Here is a 13,285-nt window from a genome sequence, read left to right on the forward strand (position 1 = left end):
AATTACCACATGCTGCTTTTCTTTTGCCTAGGTGGTACCTGTCGTTATTTTCTCCTGTAATTTATCCATTCCTGCCTTGATGCTGGAAGCTTTGCTGGGCAGGAGCTCTGTTCTTTGTCATGTTCCCCACATTGTAGAGTGGTGTGTGTGCACGAGAGGTACTTTATAAATACCAGTATTTGTATTACAGGGGCATCTCGCTCCCCAGCTGGGATAAAGGCCTTGTTAAATTAGGCACTGTGGAAATACCTAGGGTGACATTCAGGCTCCACTGAAGCTGGCCAGATTTTTGCCATTGCCTTCAGTGATGCTAGGGTTTCATCCTATGAGCTTTTGGCTGTTGATTTCAGTCAGACCAGATTTCACCCAGAGGGAGAGGCAGACCTTGCTTTCAGTACTCTGGTGTCTAGACAAGCAAGGGGAGAAAGAGTTGAAATGATTTGGGGGAGAATCTTGCAGCAAATAAAGCAGGAAATGGAACTCAGATGTCCTGAGCTTTATTCCAGTGCCTATTCACCAGCTCATGATAATCCTCAAGAAAAATTCTTCATTCCACTGAAAATGAAAAAAAGGAAGAAACCAGCCTACTTAAAAAAAAAGTATTAAATTACCTTCTAGGATTGCCACAAGCCTTAGCAATGTACCCTGTGTACAGCAAAAACACTCAGCTTTCACAAGAGTTTTCATGTGCATGAGCTTTGGGCAACTGAGAAGCCCTTTTATAAAATAAGCAATGACATTAACTGGATTTACAGCCCCCCCCACTCCATCTTTCCCAGAAAAAATAAATAAAGGGGAAAGTAGCACTTTCAGGAGGCTTTGAATCACCTGGGTTCAATGGGAATTCTGTACTGCTAACCAGGCTTATGGAGGTGCAGAAGAGGACAGGCAGCTCAGGGACCTTCCTGCCCAGGCAGCCCTGGAGCCCTGCTGGGACACTGTGTGTGCTCACCTGAGCACAGCACGCTGCTTCGAACCAAGGGGCTCCAAATTACTGCTGAGCTCCACCCATCACTCTCGTGGGCTCAGGATCAATATGTTAAGAAAGAAGCTCTCCTCAAATTTTGCCATGTAGAAGTCAGACATTCAGTTTAAGCAGCCTTTGCATCTGTTTAGTAAAAGTACCAAGTCTCAAATAGGTACAAGTGATACATGTGGAGTCAAGGACTTTTCAGACTCATCCTGGACATCTTCTGGTGTACAAAAAGAACAAAGTTTATTTTATCACCTGCTCTAGACACCCATGCATTTCCCTCCAAGATATTGTAACTTTCAGACAGCTTTTTCTCTAGATAAAATTTTAAAATAATTTTTTCTCTATTTTTTTCACTGTAGGTAAAGGGCAGCCTATATTGTGTGTTAGGGGCACTGACTTGCTGGCAGTGTGTCTACTGGAAAGGAGTGATATAATGCAGATTTTCAAACCAAACTGGTCACCTCATACGTCTCCATTGCAGTACAGGGGCTGATGACAAGTCTGTCCAGCCTGGGATCAGGGTGAGGATTGCCATATTAACTCGTCTGGATGTAGGAACTAACTGGTCTTGCCCTGGGCAGGATAGCCGGGCATGCAGCAAGATGCAGGGTGTTTCCTTCCATCATTTCTGCTGCTGGCATGCTAGTGTGAGATGCATGAACCATTGTTGTTCAGCATAGGTGTGTAGTTTAACAAGGTTTGGCTCTTAGAAGGCAGATACTCCAGGCTGTCAAAAATAATCCCCATGGAAAGATTCTCAGCCTGGGTACACAAAAAATTAGGGGTATTTTTCTTTCATGCTGCATCCCCCTTCTTGAAATCTGTAATTTTACCTTTTTTTGGTCATGAAGTGCTGTTATGTTGCTTTTAACAGGCTTCAGGAAGGCTGAAATTAGCTGTGAAGGCTACAGTTACATGTGGGATTGAAACTAGCCATGCTCACCCATTCCTAGCCCAAGTACAACCTAAGCATTTACCATGTAGGCCATGGTACAAAATGTTGTCAGAGCAAGGAAAAGCCATACTAAACCTGACATCCTATGCTGAACCTGTCCAGTTGCATTTGTATCACCAACGCAGCAGCCACCAGCAGCTGATGGTGTTACACACCAGATCCCACTGAGGGCGAGCTGTGACAATGGACTTACTGTCTACCACTATGTTTATTCAACAGCAATGTCTGGGTCTGCCTAATGTGCACAAGGAAGGGTTGAGAAGCCATGGTGCACAGAACCAAAAATCACTTCAAGGTATTTCTTATTTTGAAAAGACTTGCTCTTTTCATTCTCGTTGCATTTTAACAGGAGAAACTGGTTGGCATAATCATATATATACATATGCATACCAGTTCCACATTTATGTTGTTCACGTACACAGTTCTGAGTACTGGATTGTCTGATCTTCCACACTGGATAACACATTTAATTACCACCAAGTTTTTAGGTTGAAGAGTTTCATTAGTCTCATCTGCATGGAGCTTAAATCCAAAGCTCCTTCAGAGGAGGAAGGTCACTTAAATCCCTGCCAGGAGCTAACTGCTCACTGTACTCAATTACTACTTACAATCTTTCATCGCTGTGGGCTTCTGCACTGCAGATTGTCACCTAACTCCTTGTTTTCAAGAGTGCATGTGTGGCACGTAGAGAACAGCAGCAGTGAGCAGCCCCTGGTATCTGCCTGTGAATGTGGACTATCAGGGAGCCAAACTCCCATGCCATTGCACCACAGAATGCTTGTTCTGGAATCTGTCTTCCTGTTGTCAACAGAACTATTCATGGAGCACAATCCCATGTAAGACAGGGAAAAGTATGGGCATATAACCCTAGGCAAGTAGTAATCCTGACAGTTTTCATGGACCAATTTAGGCAGCTTGCACTGGGATCCCATTCATACATGCCCATGTCTAGCTGGATTTCCTTCACGGTTCAATTTAGAGACACAAAGTAGCTTTTGTTTCATTATCACCATCGATTTATTCATTCAGATATTTCTACCAGTTTATTCAGAAATAATGCTGCAAACAGTTTTGGAGACCTATAGGGAGGTCGAATACTGGAAGCCAGATCATTTTCCTCTGCTGATTGTACTCATGTTGGCAGTTAAACTGGTGTGTCAATAACAACCACATCATCACTTCAAGGAAAAAAAAATGGGTCCATTTAGGATACAGACCAAGTATGGATTTTGGTGCCCAGGGTCCATTTTGTTGATTGTGTCCTGTAGTTCTGTTTTCTTTTATAAGTAAAGAGTGGCACATCAATGAGTACTTTGCCTCCAGGTGGTTCTGTTTATACAGTTTTACTGCTTAGTGTCCAGTTTTCTGAAAAGTGGATCCACATTGATTTGTGTTATAAAGGTATTTGGACCAATAAACCAACTCATACCCTTTCAGTGTCAGATTCATTCTGAATTTAATGGACATTGAGAAACACCAATTCACATAATGTAACTCATATAAACTATTTATATTTCCATCAATTGCAACAGAAACAAAAAACCCTTTAAGCTCACAGATTTTCTCAATTACTTTTAAAGGGGCTGAGAAGCTCACGGGGCCATAAGAGTTTAACTATACAAATTTTGCAACACTGTGGACTTGGTGATAAAGGAGCAGATAATGTCCTGCCAGAGCAGGACATTATTCTGAGAGCTGCACCCTCCGTTGGACCAGCTGTTCAACCAGGATGTAGGACACCCGGCTCTGCCACATGGCTGGAGGGTGGAGATAGGCTTCCCCCAGCTCCCGGGGATGAGAGGGTATTCCAGGGAAGGATGCTACTCTGCTCTGTGGGGAGCTGTGGGATGCAAAAGTTGGTGGCTCTCAATGGAGCCGGTGACTCTGATCTAAGGACAAGTGAGGGATGTGGAAACCCTGCCCATGGCCCAGATGGGGAGTCTGCAGTGAACAGAAGGTTAATCCTGGCCACTTGCTCTCAGTGAATGCTGGAGGAGCTGATCTGAGGGGAACGGGTGGTTAATGGAGATTCATAACCAGATGAACTAAAACCTAAGCTCTTCCCCCATCCCTTTTCACTTTTAATCAAGCAGGATATTGCTCTTCTGGCTTCCTGGGAAGCTTGGCCCCTGGTGCTGTACAGGGACACCCTTTTGACCTGTGCCCTCCTGCAGTTAATGGCTCACGCTATAAAACGTTCCTATGATCACTAAAATAGGAGGCGTTATTCTCCCCTCCATAATAGTCTGACAATCTAATTTTAGTCACGCTGAATGCAGTAATGACCCCATATTATCACAAGAAACTATTAAGTTGCCGACGCAAAGGTTGTTCCTATTGATTTTCTTCTAAGGTTGTCATGATAGAGTACAACTAATGAATGGAAATCCCCAGTCTAAATAATTTCTAAATAAATTACTCTCATAGAGCTTTTACTCTTAAATAGAAGAATTGATTTAATACTTTAGTGGCTTTTCTTCTTTCTAAACTTGCCATTTAGCCAACCTCAGACTACATTTATGAACCAGGCTTGTTCTGTTTCAGCTAGTTATGAGTCCCCTTCAAGTAAAGCACATGGAAACTCAGTGGAGAGTGAAGAAGTCCCTGAGGATCTGTGTCACAGAATTAAAGGGTTTCTTTTCACATTCCTGGTCTGTATTAGGTAAAGGCTTGGGTTATGTGCCCTGCAAACAGACATTAGGAGACTGGTTTTAGTATTTTTTGAAGAAAGGGGATTTTTCAAACTTCCATTTCATGTTGCAGGTTAAGATCTGTGGTATAGACAGTCCAGTTTATTTTCTGAAGCTGGCTTAGGACATCTATTTCCAAGACTCTGCCCAAGGCTCCAAGTATATTCTTTGGCTGTGTTCAGTCAAATAAAACAATTGCTGGTTGTGCCAACTCTCTTCAGAGCATTTTACAACTGAAGAGGAAATACTCTTGTCAGGTTTATTTTCACAGCACTGAAGAAGCCTCAGTGCAAATGTCAGAGTCACTATGGGACAGCAGAAGGGCTTCAGACCAGCTAGGATTTAATGCTTGTTTCTGGGCTGCACTTCCTTGATTTAGAGAGGTTGTCCCCAAATCTTTTATCTAGGCTGGCTGAGCATCTCCTAAAAAGCACCCTGCTCCATCTACAGGTCTGAAGGTGACCAAGTGAGTGGATGCCACCACCTAACCCTTTGAATCCTGCCTGGACCATGCATATCCATCTGCATCTGCTTCAAGCTCTGCCTTGACAACCTCTGCCAGCTCTCACACTTCCTCCCTTTGCTAACCCAGATCTTTTCTCAGCCAGTTAAACCTAGAAGTTCCAGGGGAGGCTGGGTCTCTCTAATTGCTGACACCTCTTCATTAGCTTCCCTTGCTCTCTCAGGGGAGCCCTGTGCCCACCCAGCTGAACTGAGAGCTGGGACTTGCTCTGCTGCTCTCTGATTACAGTTTGTGATGTGCCTTGTTTCTCACCTGTGCTCTTGGGACTGTTAAGGGAACATTTTCATCTCCTTGTGTGCTGTGGCTTCCCTGCACGGCTTTCCTGTGCCTCTCAGGCAGCACCCACTGAGTAACTTGCTCTCTCCAAGAATAAACACAGTGGCAGGAGCAATTTCCTACTCCTGCTTTGTAAAAGGCAAGTGCCTTCTACTGTTTCTCCTTGGAGGATTAGTCTCTAACTTGTGTTGGGTTGGAGATCTACAGGGCTGAGCTACTCATGTCAGTGAGCTGGGATGGATTCTGGGATCGCATCTGATTCAGGTCCTGCTTCTGCACCTGCCTATTGCTGAGCATTCCTCCATCCTTGGATCTGTGTCCTGAGATGGCCTCAGGCTGTCCAAGGCAGGTGCTTGCCAAAGGAATTGAATTTAGAGGGGTGATTGCTGCCGAGATGAATGCGGATATGTTTGTGCAATTATCCAGCAGCCTCTGATTACCCGATCCTGAATCATTATTCCAGCAGATAATGTACATTTCCCTGCCACTTCAGCAGGAGAGCGGAACTGGCTCGTGACAGCAATACCCCTGACTCAGCTCTTCTGGGGACACAGTGTTGGCTTGAAAACCTTGGTTTTTAAAAATGATTTAGGTGTGGGAAGCCTCTTCCTGATTAACATACAAAGAAAAAACCTTTTGCAGACCAAGGTGGGTGTCCATACAAGACACAGTCCATATGCCAAGGATGGTGTAACTCCTGAGAGAAAACAGCTGGGAAAATGTAACAGGGTGTGCAGTAGCACTGAGAGGTCACAGTCTGGGACTAATCATAGCTTTTGGCAGACCTTTAATGTTTCTCTGGTGCAAATTTTATTCTTGTCATTTAATCTGGGGGTAGATATGGCCTGTCCTGAGACAAAACCTCAAAATTTTCTGGTAATTTGGTCCATGCCTCCCTAGACCTTGGTCTAGGACCTTGGTGTACACAGTATTTCTACACCAAGATTTTCTGTAACCAAGAGTTTTCTCTTAAGTCTTTGATTTCTCACACTTACGTTTCATCTGTGAATGCAATTCCAAAGTACTCCTTCTCCTTCAGGTTGAAATGAGATGCCACCAAGTCAAGCAGCTCCTTGGCCAAAAGCTTTGGCTGAAAAACAAAAATGAAAGAAAGTGATTAATGAGGAGAATTGGATAGAACTGCACTGTGCTTGAGGAGGAAAACACTATCCTTGAAACCACTCCACAGCTGTTGCTTTTATGTTCCCTCTGGTGTTCAAGCTAAATCTGCAAGGAACATTAGCTCCTTGAAATGAGCAGTAGTTTCCCTCCTAGGTAAATACTAAAAACTTGGCAATTCTGACCTATTCAGCACTTAATGTCTCTGCAGACAGATGATTTGCTGGCTGCCAGTGCTCGGATCAACCAGGACCAGCCCACTTCTGCCTCTCTGATAATTTTACTTGTTAAAGCTTTTTATCAAGGGCCTTTGCAAATACAATTCAGACACCAATCTCTCACACACAGCATAGATAGCACTAAGAAAATACATAGTGCCAAAAGATAGGATGTGTTGGGACCAAATGAGAAGTAAATGACAGAACAAAATAGTTTCCCATTCACTATTGCTTGTCATATAGAGATAAGGATACATCCTCAAATTTAGGCACTTGGAAGGAAAGACAGGAAAGTAGCACACACATTCAAAATACTCTTTGTAAGACAATAAAAGCCAAGCTCAGAGAAACAGAGGACGGTTCATTACCATCTTTTCTGCAAAACCTTATTTGTCTTTTAACTCTAATGTGTTCTCCTGCTTCTATGAATTTTTATCTGCTCTCCTGGGCTCTGGTTCTTCCAACCAGATTTCTGAAGCCTTGGCAATAGCACAGCTCTCGTCCTGCCTCTTGTAGGAAACAGGGGTACAAAGGATCCATGTAACTGCAGCCTTGTAATAGCCCCAGATGCCAGAGCTGCAGTTGTTGCAGCAGCACTGGCACAGCTGGGGTTAGAGATCCCAACAATATTCCCTGGTGACCGCTTATAAGGATTTGGTCTACAAATCTCTGTGCTGCAAACCTCAGTGAAAATAAAACTGTCTGCAGGCTTGACTGCCCCAATGAGTCTGCCAAGCAGCTGAGTCAGTTACCCCAGACACGAACCTGTTGTTAAATGGAGGTGAAATTATAATGCCGTGCAGAAAACGGGTGGCAGGAGCATCAGAGCCCTGCTGTCCTAATCAACTACTCTGTGCTATAAACATAAACACAGCTATAGTGGAAAAAACCCTCTGATTTGTACCTAACTTTCAAACAGATTCATAAGACTCAGACTCTCTGAAAATGTCCCTAAACCCAGCACTATCACAGTATCTGACACAGCTGGGACAAACTTACTCCTCTGTATATTTCCCTGGCATTCATATGAGCATTACAGCATCTTCTACCCACCCTATGGGGACATCCAATGTGTGGGGTGTTTCTAGGTCATGCCAGCAAAGAAAGAAGCAATATCTGTGCCTAAATGCAGCCCTGGCTTAATGCAGCCTCTGAATGCATATGAGAGAAGTTGCTGTGTAGGAGGAACAGCCTGGCAGATAACAAATAGGTAGGATGCAACTAGCTTCATTTTAATTCCCAAGTCAAATTTCTCAGGCACAAACGTTGGAGGCTCTGCTATGACAACACTGGTGATTGCATTGACCTTCACTCCTGAACAAGCTCCCAAATGGTGCTCAGAGATGAATGAAGCAGGCATCGGACCGTGGTGAGGTCCCCTGTCCCCTTGAGTCCAATCAAAGACCCAAGAAAAGAGCACACCAGCTACACCAATGTCACTGGGGGATCCTCAGCTACTTCCCTCCTGGCACTGTGATGGGTGGGATGGGCATTTGCAGTGTCCCTGCCTCCTGCAAGATGAACCTTTCTTTGTCAGAGTATTTTAAGGACAAGCTACAGTTTAACTTATGATATACACAAATATTGTGATTAAGAGAATGGCAAGACTGCCAGATGAATTCAGAGATTTACAGGCTCAGTGCAGGTAGTTACTGGGGGCATTGGGTGAGTTTTCAGCCTAACGACAGACAAACAAGCACAAACTTTTAAAGGAGAAAGAGGGGTTTGTTTCCTGCTCTCAATGTACACTTTGAAGCCTTGCATTTCCCCTGCCCCTGCCCAAGGATCCCTGCTCCTTTCTCTTGTGGGTGGCTCAAAGTATCTCTGCACCAGAAAGGGATTTCTTCCCAGCCCAGGGCTACCACTAGAGGAGGAGTGGGAATGCATGGCAGGACTGACTCCTCCACGGCCAAGGCCATGGTGGGGACTGTTGGTGGAGGTGAATCCAGGCATCCCCATGCTGGAATGTATTACAAGGTTGGGAGCTGTGTGGCTGTCACTGCCTGGTGCCCAGTGCTCTGCATGACTCAGTTATTCGACAAACGAGCAATTGTGCTGCCAAGCAATGGAGTGAGCCATCAGTCAGCCTGGCTGGATGTCCCACCTGAGAAAGCAGGGGTGGGAATGAGTCATGAAACATCAGGCCTCAAACACAGCAGAGTTTTCCCAAGCATGGGTTAAGCAAATGGAAGTTATAGGTTGAGCTTTTGCAAGAAAGCAGAACAGAGCAATAAACAGTTGATCTGTAAGAGGCTGCCTGTGGACATGGGGAAGGTATGGGTCCCTCTGCTGCAGTCAGACAACACTGCCACAAGGGACGCTGGACAAGGGAGAAAGTTCCTTCTGCACTTAAGTCATAGAGAACATCACATCATAGAGAAGTGATGCTCAACTTCCCTTGCCTCATGCACTAATGCATCCACCCCCAGCTATCAAGAGAGGAGCAGCACCCATAACCACCTGCTTTCACCCACCCACCCCAGGATGGGTAAATACAACATGCTGCTTCCTTATTTCTGCTGAGTGAGACCAGGCTGAAAAAGCCAAGGAGAGGTGGTCAGCAGGGTGTGAGAGCTTTCCCATGTCTACTGCCCAGAAGCAGATGATCCTCTCCCAGCACAGCCCCCTGAGGCTCAGCAGGGGCATGATTTCCAGTACCCTTTGCAGTGGGGCCTCCTCCGAAGCCTGTGGTAGCAGATAAGGCAGGATAACCCTTTGCCTTGCAAGATAAGGGAAAAGAACAATAGATGCAGACCCAGCACTGGAGTGGTGCCAGGTTAGTTTCTGGGCCAGAGTCCCTGAAGAGGCTTATGGCAATGAAGTTAAGCCCTGCTAGTCCCCTCCAAGATTACTTTCTGCTCTCCCCTTAAGCTCTGCAAGGTTATTGTCCTTTCCAGTGGAATGTTTCAGATGTCCTCCCAACGCAGACAGGCAACCTGAATGTTTGGAGGGGAGAGGAGGAAGGTGTCTTCTCCAGGTAGTAAAGACTCTCTCAGACAAACCTGCTGAGCAGGGATAAGGCAGGACAAGCCAGCCAGGCAGAAGTTGAGCTGCAGCCTGTCCCACTGTCTCAGGAGAGACCCGCACGCTGGATGTTAGCAGCGGTTAATCTTCTTGCCATTCGCGATGGGAACAGCTGAGCAATGACCTCCTTTCATGTGAGCCGCGCAGACAAAGAGCTCATTAGCAATGCCTGTGGCAAGTTGTTTTAATTCATTATTAATTTCTGGACTTCATTTTCCAGAGGGAAAATTTTGCATTAATAAAACTTCCATCACAGACACATTGAAGGAGATGGGGACTGGTCTGTGAGAGCAGGGAAATCAATAGAAAGTGGGCCTGGGATTTCTGGATTCAATACAATTGGATGGTCAGCAAGATGCACCCTGTGCATCCCACAGAAATAGATCAGGGTAACAGGTGGTATTCCAAGTAGAAGCTGAACCATGTCCTCAATGTTGCAGAGCTACAGAGCTGGACTGTGTCACCCTGGGAGCTGCCCAAGCAGGTGTGGAGACCCCTCTGCATCTGCTGTTCCTCATCCCCTTCCTACCTACAGCTTCCTGGTATCCTCATTGTAACCTGTATCACAAAAAGCAGCCTGTGGGGCTGTAATAGCTGCAGCTGGCTGGCCTGAACTTGGGATATGGAACACCAGGAGAAATCCTTTGTCTGGACCAGCGAGGGATGACCATGCTTTGCTGGTGGGGTAGGTTGTCAGACCAGCATTATACAGCCAGGGAATCCCCTGCTGCTCCAGGGCTCTCTTTGCAGAAAGGAATGTAAAGAACAGTGTTCTGTAAACCAATTGCTGTTGTTACTAGAGAAATCAGCAGGGACCCAGTTGTGGTCCCAGCACACTGGAGCTGTGTCCCTGGGGAAGGAGAGTCTGTTCCTGGTAAGTTCTTCTGCCAGGAGGAAAGGCTGAGGGACCCACACTCCTGTGTATCCGAGTCTCTGGTACAGACACTGGTCCTTTATTACCCAAACCCTGCCCCTGAGGCTTCTCTGCATGGTAGTAACCTGAGTGCTTTCCTGGCTCTGGATCCACACTTGTACTCCCCAAATCCTACTTCAGCCTGGAACAAGTTACATTTTGCAAACTGGACTTCCTGGACTTGCAAACATGACATTTTCTATAGGTTAGGATCCACCTGTCAGGTATGATGGCACCAAACCTCGTCCAAGGGATTCCTGATACTCTGCAGAGCAGACAGTTCTGCTGTGAAGTCAAGCCTGGCTTCAGAGCACTCTGAGGTTTCTTCCTTTCCTCTTGGAGAGGCAGGGGAGCAAAGATGGACTCATTAGGAGCTGCCTCCTTATTAGTAGAATGACCCAGACATCCTTCCCTGCTCCCTGGGCCATGCTGGAGAGGTTTGTCTGAAATGGTAATGCCATGCATCCACAAAGCCTTAGCAGTGAGGAGCACAGTGAGCACATGGCTGGGGCTCTTTACAACCCTGCAGGCTTGAAGCAGTGAACTCATTCCCTCCTTGCCCTCCAAAACAGCTGAAGTTTGTTCAAATAATGACTTAGAGGAAAGGGAGAGTTTTATTAGTGGTGTCAGGAGGAAAGGGCTGAGCCTTAGTAGCAGCTCTGTGACTTGAACTTGCCATGAAGAAAGATGATGAAAAAGCACCAAAGGCAATGCAAGAAGGTCCATATGGGATCACACTTGACTGACACTCCAAGGGATGTCTCCCTGCAATTCCCCATTGCTTAAAGAGCCCATTCCACACGCTAGACTATAGGCACAACCTGTGCTAGCAAAAACTACACCAAGAAGACTTCAATGCACACCATGTCCTAGCTCTGTTGTATCTCCTTGCCTCTATTTAAAGGAGAACTCAGCACTGGCAAATTATCCACAGGGGATGAGTCTCTCTTCCATGCACTCCAGTCATCTCTGCACAGAGGCACTCTACAGGTGTCTCTTCCCAATTAGACACAATGGCAACTTCCCCGAACAACAGCAGAGTACAGAGAGCACTGAAGGCAAGCAGGGAGGGGAGGGACAAGCCTGAGAGCTCCTTGGAAAAGGGAAGCTGCATGAGGAATGATGATTCAAACTGATTCAATGTCAAAATCCCAGAGTTTCATGGCTTTTTGATGTTTTTATTGGATGAGTTCATATTAGCATGAGCTCATTAATATGGGCTGCTGTACCCACTGGGGGAGCAGGCTGGAGTCTGCTTATGGGACACCTCCCCAGTGCTGAAAAGAGGAAAATGAGGATGTGAGATACAAGGGATGCAGAGCAAGACTTTGCTGCTCCAGGTGACATGAAAATCCCATTTTGATGCCTCCTAACACCAGTCACAGTCACTGTCACACAGGTTTAGCGATAATCCTGACATGTTATGGACATGTGGTAGCCACAGCATGGGAGGAGGAGGAGGAAGAGGGCTTCTGGGGAGATGGATCTCTTATAGACTGGGAGAAGCTTGACACCAAGCTGTGGGGAAGGGATGCCATCCAAAGGGACCTGTACAAGCTTGAGAAGTGGGTCCATGGGAACCTTGTGAGGTTCAACAGGGTCAAGTGCAACACACAGGGTCAGGGAAAACCCTGGTATCTGATATTCCCCAGAGACAGGCTGGGCAATGAAGAGATTGAAAGCAGCTTTGTGAGCAGGGACAGGGGGTACTGATGGATGAAAAGCTGGGCACGATTCTGCACTTGCATCCCAGAAAGCCAAATGTGTCCTGAGCTGCAGCACAAGAAGTGTGGCAGGTTGAGGGAGGTGATTCTTCCCCTCTACTCTGCTCTGGTGAGATCCCACTGGAGTGCTGCATCCAGTTGTGAAGCCCTTAGTATAGCAAAGACATGGACCTGTGGAGTGGGACCAGAGGACGGTCACGAGGGCGACCAGATGGGATGGAGCATCTCTGTCTGACAGAGGCAGAATGGGCTGTTTCTGCCAGTCATTGTGGAAAATACAGCAGAAACACAAGCATTCCAGTATTAAATACTCAATATAATTAAAAGACAATGTTACTGGGATTTGAGCAGAGCAAGGAACTCTGGAATCATGTGTTCCCCCAGTGGAAAGACAGACTGCCCACTTTTGGCAGAGAAGCATGTTTCTCTATGACAGCTTCCCATTAAGCTTAGAAATGAGTGAGTTATAGAGAGAGATTATCTATCCACAGTCCAGCAGTGCCATGAATAAAAAACAGATGACATGGTATTAGCAGCTGCTGGTATGTCCCTAGAAACTCAGGCACACACGAAGTATATTTCATTGTTTTATTAACTGTCAAACAAGCCTATCTGTTCCCCCTCCCCCATGTCATAGCTTCTCCCTAATTCTCTGCAGCAGAAGGTTTCTGGGTAATGTATACTTCCAACATATGGACAGACACGTGCCTCCCAAATCCATCCAGCACAGACACACATTGAGCTGTGGGAACCAGTTACCTAACTCACACCAAGCAATGCTTTAGTCAATAAGGTTAAAAACACTGCTACCATCCACTGTCTCCTTGCTGGAGGGACTTACAGTGCAATATAGCAGAAGAATGCAGA

General features: G+C 46.0%; 1 protein-coding gene across 7 annotated transcripts in view; it reads right to left on the reverse strand.

The window, feature by feature from the left end:
• Positions 1-13,285, reverse strand: part of FRMD4A (FERM domain containing 4A) — a 360,918-nt gene that overhangs the window by 90,705 nt on the left and 256,928 nt on the right. For all 7 annotated transcript variants that reach the window (XM_068189520.1, XM_068189519.1, XM_068189521.1 and 4 more), the window contains one exon: positions 6,416-6,510. In XM_068189520.1, coding sequence (XP_068045621.1) covers positions 6,416-6,510 — 95 coding nt within the window. The remainder of the gene's footprint in view (positions 1-6,415; positions 6,511-13,285) is intronic.

Source organism: Anomalospiza imberbis, chromosome 5 (genome assembly GCF_031753505.1).
Source record: "Anomalospiza imberbis isolate Cuckoo-Finch-1a 21T00152 chromosome 5, ASM3175350v1, whole genome shotgun sequence".
NCBI lineage: Eukaryota > Metazoa > Chordata > Aves > Passeriformes > Viduidae > Anomalospiza > Anomalospiza imberbis.